The sequence below is a fragment of the Capra hircus genome, chromosome 7, assembly GCF_001704415.2.
Source record: "Capra hircus breed San Clemente chromosome 7, ASM170441v1, whole genome shotgun sequence".
NCBI lineage: Eukaryota > Metazoa > Chordata > Mammalia > Artiodactyla > Bovidae > Capra > Capra hircus.
The window spans coordinates 59,606,284-59,619,440 of NC_030814.1; the positions used below are offsets into that span (position 1 = coordinate 59,606,284).

A 13,157-nucleotide genomic window follows, 5' to 3' on the forward strand; every position below is an offset into this window, starting at 1 on the left:
CCATCCCTTACAGACTGGTGCTGTTAAACACCTGTTCTACAGATGGACAAACCCAGGAAGAGGAAGTATCCTACCCAAGGTCACTTAGGAAGGACTAGCATGGCAAACTTAGGGTCTATGACTTGAAGCCTACTCTCTGCACTGCAGGATTGAGTGACTCCCCTCAGAAAACCCATGCACTGGTCCTACAGATACCAGCTCCAACCTTTGAGACCTTAGGGGAAGTGTGCCCTGTGGTTCTCAGGATGTCAGTGGAATTGGGTGCCAGGATGGAGTAGGGGAGAGTAGGACTCAGTAACACAGGTCTCACAACGTGGACCCCCAGGGCTTGCTGAGATCTGGGTATAGCTTTCCCAGCCTCTCAGCACCCAATGGTTGTGTCTTCCATGTAGGGTGCTGGAATTAGCAGGGGCACCCATCTTTCTTTTCCCCTTTGCTCCCCATATGAAAGAAACCAGGCTTTCTCTAAGGCAGAGTAGGGACTTCCCTGGTGGTCCAGTGGCTAAGACTCCACATTCGCATTGCAGGGGCCCTGAGTTCCATCCCTGGACAGGGAACTAGATCCCTTATGCTGCAACTAAGAGTTTGAATGCCACAACTAAAGATCCCGCTTGCCACAACAAAGATCAAAGATCCTGCATGCTGCAACTAAGACCCAGCGCAGCCAAATAAATAAATAAAAATAAATATATTAATAAATAAAGCAGGGTAGATGAGCAAAAATTCTGGTTTCCAGAACTTCCCTCCTGGTTCAGTGGTTAAGATTCCACTTTAGAGGGCACAGGTTCAATCCATGGTAAGGGAAATTCCACATGCCAACGTGGTATGGTCAAAAAAAAAAAAAAAATCTGGTGTCTAGGAGAGAAGGGAGAGTATGAAACCTAAAACGAAGCCTGAGTTCAGGGCTGGTGGAGAGAAGACATAGGCTCAGGGCAGAAGGCTGGAGTGGGTACTCACTTTGACCTCAGCACCTTGTGGGCAGTGTGACCCCTTGGCCTCGGCCAGAACTGCAGATGGGCAGCATGGCCAGACTGCAGGTGGAGAGCCATGTGGACTCCTCCTCAATCCCAGTCATGCTCACAGAACCAGGGACTCCTCTGAGTTTTGAGGGATCTAACCCCTCCCCTACTACACAGGCACAGATCTCTTTTTCAGCAGATGTCCGGGGGTCCCAGAAGCTCCACTTACTACTGCAGGACAAGAGAGGGCCATCCTGGAACCCAAAGCCCTGATTAGCACCCTTGAGCCACACTTACCTTGCAGCCTCAGTGTGCTTATCCAGAAAAGGGAGATAATGGCCCAGTGCATAGTTTGGGGTGCTGCCAGGACCTCCATGGCAATGAGTTGGGGCAGCCAGGGCTTGGCCATCTACTTCATTCTCAAGTCGCCCCTCTTCCTCATAGCACCTTCATTACATGGAAAGGGAAAGCAAGGCCCAGAGAAGCCAGAGGGCTACTGTAGATCTCATAGCAGATTGGGAAGCAGAACCCAGATTTGAGTCTTGCACAGGGATGGGACTTTAGGAAACTCCATGGATCATAGTGAGTTAAGCTGCACCTTGGCACCTGGTCCAGGCTGGGCGTATGTGTGTTGCTGGTTGGGAGTGGGGGTGCGACGGACAGGGTGTCAGGGGAGCTGGCGCTGCCGCCTCCCTGGTATTTTTAGCCTCGAGAATGAGCTGAGCTCAGGGCTCTGAGCAACCACCAGCAGTGAGGGAAATGGGAAGGTCCCCGCCACCCCTCCCTACCATCACCAGTGTGGAGCCAGGTTTAGGTAGTGGGGGCAGCCTAGGAAAGAGCACAGAACCCAGGGGCTGGGAGAAATCAGGCCCTGAAACGCTGCACCCCAGCCCACCCCCATCCAGGTCATCCTTCCAACGCACCCTTCCTGTGGGGTGCATCATCACCCAGCCATGCTGGGAAGGACAAGCACCCCCATGTCATCCCCTGCTACCCTCAGCTTCCCCTGCTAGGAGGTCCGGGCCAGCTCCTTCCTGTGCAGCCAGGTCAGAGCTATGAGGTTCCCATGACAACGGATGACAGCCGCAGAGGCTGCTGGCCACAGGGTCAGGGGTGAGGAGGTGTGGGTGTCAGAGCAGAGGAAAGGAGGAAGCCCAGCACGGAGGTGGGAGAGGGGGCTGTATTGAAGAACCCCCAAATTATAGCTCCTTCTTGATGTCTAAACCCCTAGGAAAGGCCTAGAACTTTGGCTGATTGATGCTGGAAAGGACTCCTTTGCATCCATTGGAAAGACTAGACAGGGGGACTGGTTATACCTTTGATCGCGTGATCACAAAGCCAGCTACCAGGTTACAGCTTGGATGGAAGTCCTAGCCCCCTGCCTCTCAGCCCAGGACTCTGCTGCCTCAAGGCTAAGGTTTGGGGGATAGGAGTTGGGACCCAGATGTCCCCAGGATGTGAACAGGTCCTGAAGCTCTCCAACCTGGCTATTCTGCAACTTGGGTTCCCCGTACTGTAATGAGTGGTCAAGGCCCCAGAACAGATAGGTCACTTCTGGCAAGCCCAGCCCCCTAGTTCCTAATTAAGAGCACATTTCCTTGGGAAGGGGCATGGTAAGTAGCATGATCATGTTCTCTTGCTGACTCCCTAGCAGCCCCAAGGGTCCAGAATGCAGGTGGGAATTTGTCCTACAAACCCTGGTTGGCTGGAATACCTCATTGCAGACTTAAGTTCCTTCAAAGACTGTCCAGGTTCCAGAACCATCACTGGCTCCCACTGTGCCCGGAAAAAAACACAGTTCACTCATCCTGGAGCTTGAGGTTGACACCACAGTCTTGTTGGCTCTGCGCAGTGTGGTCTCCTCACTGCTTGAATCTCTAAGTCTCCTAGGTAAGCAACACAGTCATTCAAGGCTCAGTTCTACTCACCCCTCCTCTAAGAAGCCTTCTTGGCTTTTCCCATCCACATAGATCTTTTGTTCACTGAGGGGTACAAGGCTTGAGAGATAACAAGGACATCACCCAAGATGTCTCATTCCATTCTCAGAGTATCTCTGGGAAGCAAAGCCAAGAGAGAGAAGCTTCTTGTAGAAGGGTATGCAGCCTGCGAGCGTCAGCTTCCAGGCAAGTCCCTTTTTCTCTGGGGAGCCCCTCTTGGCAGTCACCAGCCTGTGACCTTGCAGTTGGGATCCTCCAGCTGAGATCCAGGTCCTTTTCCAACTCCTTGTATATAGAGGGCCACCCCATGTTCTCTGGGCTTCCCAAGTGGTACAGTGGTAAAGAATCTGCCTGCCAATGCAGGAGACACAGGAGACTCAGGTTCGATCCCTGGGTCGGGAAGATCCTTCGGAGGAGGAAATGGCAACCCACTCCAGTATTCTTCCCTGGGAAATTCCCATGGACAGAGGAGCCTGGGTTTGCAAAGAGTCAGACATGACTGAAGGACTGAGCAGGTACACACGCACGCACACACCCCATGTTCTCTACCTCCACTTCAGCTATTTATTCCACATTATTGAGTACCTAACATGTTCCAGGTAGACAAGCCTGTCCCCTTTGGAGCTTACTTTCTAGCTGGGAAGACCAGCAAGTGAACAGAGGAGGCTTCATTCAGTCTGATCTCAGCAGGGCTGTGACGGGAGCATCCAGGGCAGGGGGTACAGAGAAGAGAGTTCTCCAGCTGGACCTACAGAGTCAAGGTGGATGCCAACCACAGCTCAGCATCCCTTAGGTTCTGCCTGCTTAGGAAACTGTACTCCCATATCTAACCTCAGTCCCATTGGCAGCAACCCCTGAAAGACAACTGGCCGAGAAAGCCCAAAACCCAGGCCCCTGCCCCGAGCGCTGTATTAACCAGCAACCTCACCGTTTCTGTTGGGGATGGCCCTCCCTCCATTGCCTCCACAGACCCACCAAGATGGTCAAAGGGGCTAGCTGGACCACAGGCCCAGCAGGCCTAGGACAAACAGATCCATTACACCCCTCTTTGAGCACCCCCCAACCCCTCAGCTCTGCTTTTGGGATCAGTGGGGTCTAGCAGGTGGTAGGTAGACAGGCAAGGGTCAGAGCCCCGCCTCTCCCAGCTGCTGAGCCAAGCTGGGAACAGAGGAGGGAAAGAGGCCCCAGGATTGCTGCTTGGTCCTCAGGATCCCCAAAGGCCACAAAGAAGGGAAGAGAAAATGAGAAAGAACTCAGTCTTGGCTTCTCAAATCCTCCCACTCGTCAGAACCACGGGGGCTGCAGGAGGCAGGGCGGGCTCCTAACACAGGACCCAGCGTCCCTCCTGGGGGTGGGGGTTGGAGCACTGGGCACCCTCGTAATGAAGCCGGCTGCAGGGCGATTAATCTTGTGAGGCCTGTGCGTCAGCCCCCTACTCCTCAGCCTCCCATGGTCAACCCCGCCCGCGCTGCCCCGGGAGTTAATCTCTGCTCGGGGGACTTCTCAGCCGCTGTCACGGCTGCATTAATTCTGAGGCAGAGGGAGGCAGGCAGGGGTGGCGGGGGGAGTAGATATACTCCTTGGGAAGGTTTCGTGGTCAGCAGCTGGTGAGGAGGGGGTCCCAAATAATGGGGCCTGTGTCCCCTTCAAGGCTCAGCCCTAGATGAGGGGAAGGAGGGGGTGTCTGTATTATCCCCCTCAGACCACCAGAGCTGGTGCACCCCCTAGCCTCTAGCCCTCAGCCGACAGCTGAGCCCCAAATGCAGTTTGCAGTTTTGACGGCAGATGTCTCTCCTATTATGATTTATCAAAATGCTTAAGGTAAATAATGCACACAGATTCATAGGAGAGGAGGGGGGCGGTGGAAAGTGGGAGGGACTGAAGGGGTCAGGGGGGTTTGGAGCCAAGGGCTCAGAGCACCCTTACCCCTGTCCCCAACCCTCCCCACTCAGGCCCAAGGCTTGACCCCAGCCTGGCCCTGGGGAAAGAGGGCTGGGGTGACATCAAACCTACCCAGCGGCCTGCTAGAAGCCGGCCCCCGGGGTCAGGGAGCCAGTGGACCTGTCTCGCTGGGGCCCCGCCAGGCCTGGGAGGCGGCCACCTGGGGGAAGTGGTTGAGCCAGCCTCAGCCTCACACCTCAGCCTTGTTTCCATGGCTTCACTGCGTCCTGGCTCCCCAGGGCTCCGTCGCCTTATCAACAGCGCCCTTGCCCTCACCCTTGCAGTCACTCCCCCCGGACCCTGGCAGCTGCCTGTGGATCCCACTGCAGCCAAGCCAACTCAGCCACAGGCGGTGCCCCTTCCTGGGTAGCCTCAGAGCTGGGTGAGCGGCTGGGAGGGTGATGGGGACAGGTCAGGGAGGGGCGGGGGTGTGTGGAAGGGCGGAGGCTTCTGCAGATTCAGGCTGCAGCCACTTCCGGGCCCCTATACCTGATCCTGTCATTCCAGGGGAGGGGTCTGTGATCCTGGGCTCCCTTCTGATCCCCCAACCCTCACTCCACACTGTGCTCTTTGTTTCCAAACCTTCCTGGGCCTAAGAAGTTTTGGTTAGAGAACTTTATTGGGCTTTCTGATTTGAAAAGCAATACATATTTACTGGGAAAAAAAAAAAAAGTAAAAAAAATAGTCAAAAAGTGCAGAAAAGTTTAAGTAAGTAATGTCTGACCCTAATCCCGCATCTGGGCAGGATCACAGGCAACATGTGGGGTGGGGGTGGGGGGTTCTTCCAGCCAAAGCCTGAGGCATCACCAGGTATTTATCATCTGAAAGCAGAGGAACTTGGCTTTGTGACATTGTGTTTGTCTCTCTACTTCTACCTCTCTGAAACTCAACTTTCTGATCTAGAAAATGGGATAACTGATCATTGCTGTCCTCACAGGGTTGTGAGGATTGAGTGAGCTGGTAAATGCAATGGACTGACCCAATGCCTGGCACACAGGCAACAAGCTCTGCCTCTTGTGAGGCGGCGATGTCATCAGCACCTCTGACCAAGGGCAGAGATGCAGAATCTGCAGGTTCCAGCAGGCTGGGAAAAGAGGGCTCTTTTTGGTACGTTTCCCCTCACCTGTGACTGGTACGTCAACTAGAGCTGGAAACACACAAGAGGGAAAACGTGCCCAGAAAGAGGAGATAATGTGTGTATTCAGTCCATGGAAGGTTTCTGGTGCCAGTGACGCCTCACTGAGCTGCAGAACACAGCCCTGAAGCCAGGCCATGTCACCCAGAGTGGTCAGCAGTGATGGGGGTGGCACTGGGACAATAGACATGGCCTGCAGGGTTAAGAAAGCTCCTGAGGAGGTAGTACCTGAAAGAGGAGGAAGGCATCAGTCAGGGAGGAGAAGGTTGCCAGAAACAGACTACATCTGGATGGAGACCTGTCGCTGGCCGCCAGAGCCCAGCCCAAGCCCTGCCCCCAGCCCAGGCCGGAGCCCTGGAGGGCCTGGCTCCCCTCCCCTGGGCCCACCCCATCTTCACGCCCTGCTGCCTGGAATCTGAGGCAGCCCTTGTTCTCTGGCAGGAGGGGAATTTAATGCCGCTGAGGGATGGCAGGTCGACAGGCGAAGAGAGATGAAAGTGTCCGCTCTGGCAGCTGGGTCGATGGCCTCGGGGGACCCTCCCATACCCCCTCTATCTTCCCCAGCCGTTCTCCACTCGGTGTGGCAGGAGGAGCCCTCAAGGGGCCCTCGGGGGAGATGTAGACCTCGGGGGACAGGATTCCCTGCGGGGCTGTGTGAGCTTGGGGGGCAGCTGGGCCTCTCTGTGTCCCTTAACTGCCTGCAGAGTGCCTAGGTCAAGGTCTATATTAATAACATGCTGGTGGCTGCCTGCTCCTCCCCGACCTTGGCTGTCGTCAGTACAAGGTGGTGGGTGGGTGGGTGGGTGGGAGGGTGGTGGGGGCCAGGGCCAAGCGAACAGTGACCTCCATCCATCCATCTCCGGCACCTGGAGGGAGTGGGAGCTGGGGCTGCAATCGGGTCAGGCCGAAGTGGCCTTGAATGCAGCAGAGCCATGGGGCCACCACCACCGCCTCTGTGACAGCAGAGCTGGGCTGGCTCTGGGAGTAGAGACTGGGGCCCCATAGCAGAATCTGCCTCCAGGCCCAGTAGCCCCATGTCTCTGTTGGAGGTGCGATGGGTTTTGGCACCATGAGGTGACCTTGTTGCTCTGCAAAGCACCCCACCGAGTGCCTCCCGCTATGGTCCCTGGTTATGTTGCCCTTTTTTCCTGGGAATAGAGAGGCAAGGGCATTTAGCCGAGGTCATCCACAAGGGCACACACACACACAGAATGTGGCTTTGACACATAGTGACCACGAAGAGGGAAGAACTTATGTGTCTAGACTCAGACTCCCAGGCCCTGCCTTCTTTCCCATCCATGGCAGCAAGTGATCCTCCCAGAGGCCTGGCGCAGGCATCTGACAGCCAGGAGTCCAAGTTCTAATCAGGTCCCTTTACCATCTTGCTCTGTGACTTGGGTGTGTCTGCAACTCTCTCTGGGCTTCAGTTGCTCATCTGTAAAATAGATCATCTCTATCCTGATGATTTTCTGGAGCCAAAGAAGCAAATTTATTGAACAAATTGAAACCATCCCAGATTGAAGACAGCCTCCAACTAGCCTTGGGCCAAGGAGAAGTACCCAGACAGAGAGCCTAGTTCCTGGCCCACAGTCACCCAGTATATTACAGGGGCTGTCCTGCTTCCTTCTTCCTGCACAAGGACAGTAGGCTCACAGCAGGGGGTCAGAGGCCCAGTCTGGCATGCTGAGTCAGGTTCAGGGCATGAAACAGGGGCCCCAGTTTGAGTGGGGGATAAGGGCAGCAAGGGACTAGGTCAGGCCAAACCCCACTGCTGTGGGGGGGAGGGGGCGCCTGGCAGGCTCTGGGCAGGCTAGGGTGGGGAGAGGCCTTTGGCGGCCACAGAGAACAAAGAGGCTGGGGTTGCCAGGATATTCTGCAGAGCTGAAGCCGGCGGTAGTGGGGCTGGGAGAGGGGCTGTGGTGGCCGTGGGAACTGTGCCTGCTGCCCCCACGCCAGCTCCCCCGCCCAGACTGGGCCTCAGGGCCAGGCTGGGGTAAGAGGGGCTGCCAGGGCCCTCGCTCTGTCCCCAGAGTGGCACGGCTGTCAGGGCAGAGACCCAGGAAATGCTGTAGACAAAGACACATGGCGCATAACGTGAGCATCACCGAGGGGAGCCCAGGTGCACACCGACACACAATGTCATGAGCACACACCCAGGCAGCGTCACAAGGTCACAGCACGATCACAGGCTGGCAGCACACACTCACACAGAATCCTGGTATCAGTCCCAGGGCCGCACCCATGATGGCCACAGAGACACGGCATCGCAAACCGCAGAGAACCACCCAGAATCTTGTCTCAGGGTCATGTGTACCATATAGTATGTGTCGCATATCCAGTACCACACATTCAGCTGTACAACCTGGTATCACACTGGGTCTGTTACAGGATTGAACAATGTCACAGGATTATACACGCAGTGTCACAGGACATCCCAAAGTGTGGGGCCACTGACACCCCATTCTAATCCATGGCCACATGAGGCCTCACATCAGTCTACCACACACTGCACAGACCCATTTTCATAATGTCTCAGTCTCACATATAGCCACACTGCTGTTCAAGACCTCACCTGGTTGTCAGGGCCTTGAAGCATCTCTCTCTCTCTCTCTCTCTCTCTCACACACACACATACACACACAGAGCTACATGGAGGCTGGCTTTATCTCCAGCCCCAGGTGCGCTCACTTCTAGCCTCTCCAACCACCCCCTGCCATCCAAGCGGGGGTACAGGGTACTTGAGGTAAAGCTTTCAGGTCACCAGGAGGTCAGGCTCCCAACTGTAGCATAAGGGAGCTGAGGGCACCCCCAGGGAGGGGAATTGGACACTCAGCTCCACAGGGGAGCCCGCCTCTAAGAACTTCTCTGTCAGATGGGAGAGCAGCAGGGGTGAGCCCACAACAGAAAGACAGGAGTGAGAGATACAGGGAGAGAGACACAAGAGACACTTGGAGACTGAGGTGCATGGCAAGCTGATGAAACACAGAAAACGGAATCAGAAGCAAGCAAGGACCACCAAGACACAGAGCCAGAGAGAAACAGGCAAACAGGGAATCCCCTGGTGGGCTGGGGGTCCCTCAGTGCTTCCAGGACTGGGGCTGAGGTTCAGTCCCTGGTTGGGGAGCTATGACCTCCACAAGCTGCACAGTGTGACCAAAGATAATATTTAAAAAAGAGAGAAAGAGGCGGACATGCGGGAGCAGGGTCCAGGGCTGGGGCAACAGCTAGGCTACTCTGTGTAGAGATTGGAGTTGGGGTGGCTGGGCTTTAGGGAGGATGCACCCCCTGAGGTGGGGGACATTTGGTTAAATTTAGGTGCATAATAGTTTTAAAATTACAGCACCACCTACTATTGAGAGAGTGCTTACAAGGAGCCAGGCCCTTCCCTAGAGTGATATCATTTCATCCTCAGGCAACTTGATGGGGGAGAGACTATGATTGTCCCCATTTCCCAGATGAGGTAACTGAGGTCTCATCATGTGTTCAACCTCACAGTCATCCCCACCCCTGCCTAGGCCTGCCCTCTCCACAAAGCACAGCCCAAGAGGACGAAGTGGGAACAGGTATGGGGCCTCAGACTCCAGGCTTCTCTGTGATGGAGGGTGAGCCCAGGAGCTGGGCTACGAGCTGGCACGCGAAAAGGGGACAGGCTGGCTGAGTCACGGCATACCCCCCTCGGGGCTGGCACCAGAGCCATCCACCCCACACCTGTAGGCATGCCAATGAGGGCTGGCCGAGGCCATCTGCGGCCAATGCACTGCCAGCAGCCCGGCGGGGGCAGGCCGGGGCCTCCTGCCCGGGTGCCCCCTGCTGGCCAGGCTTCCCATCCCCACTCCCCCGAGGAGGGCCCTCCCCATCCCCAGAAGCTTCTGCAGGTGCTGCAGTTTGCCTTGTGCAGGGGGTGAGGGTGCCCTGGGCTGTAACACCTCCCCCTGCTCCCCGCTGGACGCCCCCCTTCGGCAGAGCCGCCTGGAGAGATCACAGGCAGCCACATGAAAGGGAATTTTTCCCAGGCAGAGATGAAGTTGAAAGCTGCCTCCCACTACCCCGCCTGCCCCTGCTGTGCCAGGCCAGGCTGCCGAGCTCCAGGTGCTCGGAGGGAGCTTGTGACACCTGGGGAGGGGTCGGGGGTTCAGAGCCCCCACCCAACTTGGCTGCTTTCTCTCCTCTCAGGAACAATAGCAGAGATGTTCCCCCCACCTGACCGCCCACTTAGCTTCAGAAGTTGCCCCTTCCATCATCTGAAAAGCCCTCACCCACCTGAAGCCAGGCTCCAATGTTGTCAGGAAGTTCTTCCTTGAGTCTAGCTCCATGTCAGCCAGGCTCAAAGCTGCTGCGTGGCAAGAGCCCCTCCTGGTCAAGTGGATGATGGTTGCATCCTGCACACATCCAGCCTCTGTGACGTCCAGGGCTGGGGCGTGCAGCTGCCACCCCTTCCTGTTCAGGCTGCCCTAGCCTAGACCATGTGGCTGTGGTGACTTCCCCACATACCTGGCCTCAGAGGCCCCAGACAACCTTGCACCAACAGTCTTTCTAGGGTGAGTGGGGAGAGGGGAGGGTGGGGTGGAAACAAGAGCCCAAGCCTGGGACACCTCCAGGCCCTACTCCCGCAGCTCTGAAGGGGGGCATGTAGGGGTAGTGGGGGGGGGGGTGTCTGTGTGTGTGCATGCTGGGCACAGCCAAGTCCCCATGAACCTGGGCTGAAATTGCTCCCTGCAGCTTCACTGTTTTAGATCCCTGCAAGGATGAAGAAATGAGAACCTCAACAGGCAGTTCAGGCCCTACCCCCAGCTAGAACTGCTGGCTACTGTACACTGATGGGACCTGGTGACTTGAGGTGAACAGGGAAGGTGGCCCCATGTAAGTGATGGTCCCTGGTGGTCCAGGTTTCAGCAGGGGGCGGGGGGCACAATCAGGCAGGTGAGGTGCTCCAATACCGGCCACTTTCAGATTTAAGAGCATTTCCATCCTGTCTGCCAGGCTGGCTGCTCTGGCTTGCCCCATTTCTGGATTCAGTGAAGACCTCACTTCCCGAGAAATCCCACTCAGTGTCCCCAGGCCATCCTTCCTCCTTCCCAGGGTCGTCCCAGACAACCCCTGCCCGGCAACAGTCCCCAAGCAAGGCCCCAAACCCGGACAGCAAGAAGCCAGTGGTGTTTCGTGACACAAACATGCATTCGTTTTATTCACAAAACAGCCTGGTTTCCTAAAACAATACAAACAGCATGTTCATCAGCAGGAAGCTGGCCATGAGCAAGGGGGCCCAGGCCACAGGGGGGCCCTGGGCACCCACCTCCACCGGCAGGGGGCCACGCAGGGAAGTCCTTTCTTCTGTTGCCATCAGTAAGGCCAGAAAAAAGGACTTATTTTCTCTAAGGTAAGTAGCCAGGATCAGAAATAGAGACATGGGCTCCCCAGATCTCAATGGATAAATGAACAGAACTTTCATTTTTGCAAAATCATCACTGTTAGGGTTGGGGGGGCTCCCATTCTGGGGCCCCTGGGTGCCCCGGGGGTAGGTGGGCTGCCCCCTCCCGCGCTGTGAGCACCTAGCGGCAGCTCCACACGCATGAATGGATACAGAGGGGCTTCGACACGGCGCCATCAACATTCTCTTTATAAACATGAGTGGATTCTCCAGGCAAACTATGCACTATTTCATGGTCGGAAAGAATCAAAGGAAGTTTAAATGAGGGTGGAGTTAAACTGTGCTAAATTACAGTAGTGCTTATTAGTAACTAGATTTCAAAAGGTTACAGAAAATTTACATTCTCTACACAAAAACTGCATCTCCTGCACAGACAACATCGACATCGACACAGGAAGGAAACTGATTGTCCATTCTTTGCCCAGGAAGTCTCGGTACTTTATAGATTCGTCTTTACCTCTTGTTTTTTGTTGTTGTTGTTGTTCTTCTTCTTCCAAAAAAAGCAGTTAAATTTTTTTTCTTTTCTTTTTCTTTTTTATACTAGGGACGTGGAGATGTTAAAACGACAACAAAAAATATATATATAAAAACAGGAATGAAATCTGTGAGAGAATATTTTTGGTTCTAAAGACGGGTGCATCCGTTTGTCTTCGCCCGAATCCCTTGCCGGAGACCACACGAGCAGTGACATTGCACGGAGAGGGCAGCTTTGGGTTCCCGCCGCCGTCACTGAAACCACCGGAAGGCGGCTCCCGTCGGAAGCATCACCTTCTGGCGGGGGCGGGAGACAAAAACAAGGAGAGAGTTCAGTCAGGGTCCGGCTGGGCCTGGCGCAAAGACGTTCCCCCGTGGATGGCCTCCTGGCAGAGGGATGGGCATGGAGTAAAAGCAGCCACCCCGTGGAGTTCCTGCCATCCTGGCTGGGCCAGAGGAGCCTGGCCCGCTGGCCACTGGAGGGCCTGGAGCACCCGGAGCACCCTGAGGCCCGCTGAGCCACTGTGCCCAGGAACCCTCCTTCTGGCCAAGAAGACCCCTTTCCCTGGTCCAGAGGCCACAAGCGCCAGGTGGCCCTGGTGCCTCTAGTTGTGTTCACGTTTCTGTTGAATGAGCGTGCACGCATGTGCACTGGACACACACAAGGATGTGTGCCTTGAGCTATTCTACAGTGTGTAGTGTGTCTGGAGCTGTGGTGAAGTGGAAGGATGCTTGCTGTGTTTATTAAGACACTGCATCTATAATAAGACTGTGTACAAGGCAGGATGTGTGTATCTGTCTGACTCTACACAAGAGGAGAGTAGGTGCCTTTGTGTGCATCCAGGTATGTTCTCTGGGCAGGAGAGCAGACATATGAGGTTTAGAGCTGGGTGAGGTGGAAGGGATAGCCACGCTGGGGTGCCATTATCATTTTGCAACCATTTTGGACATTTGTGTCAAGCCCATTTGCAGAGGGGCGAGGCAGGGCAGAGACAGCAGGCTGAAAAGATGCTTTTGTACCCAGGCCTGGCATCACAGTGAAGCTGTCATGGCTGGGGACATGAGGACAGGCCCTGCCACAAGGATGGAGAGAAAGCATCACGGGAATCTTTCTGCCTTCTCAAAACCAATCCACAGTGGGCAAGCTTTGCCCACATCCCAGGCTCAAGCCACCTCCCAGGCCCATAGGAACCCTGGCCATTAACTATGCAGCCGGACTGAACTTAGAGCCTCTAGGCACCCCAAGTCTGTCAGTTAGATGCCCAGAGCTAGGGGCTTCCAGG

General features: G+C 55.4%; 1 protein-coding gene across 3 annotated transcripts in view; it reads right to left on the reverse strand.

Moving 5' to 3' along the window:
• Positions 11,129 to 13,157, reverse strand: part of CXXC5 (CXXC finger protein 5) — a 34,299-nt gene continuing 32,270 nt past the window's right edge. For 2 of the 3 annotated variants that reach the window (XM_018050303.1, XM_018050304.1), the window contains exon 3: positions 11,130 to 12,171. In XM_018050303.1, the coding sequence (XP_017905792.1) occupies positions 12,127 to 12,171 (45 nt within the window). In that variant the 3' untranslated portion in view covers positions 11,130 to 12,126. Of the gene's footprint in view, positions 12,172 to 13,157 lie in introns of all 3 variants that reach the window. The other variant, XM_018050302.1, reaches the window with a different exon arrangement.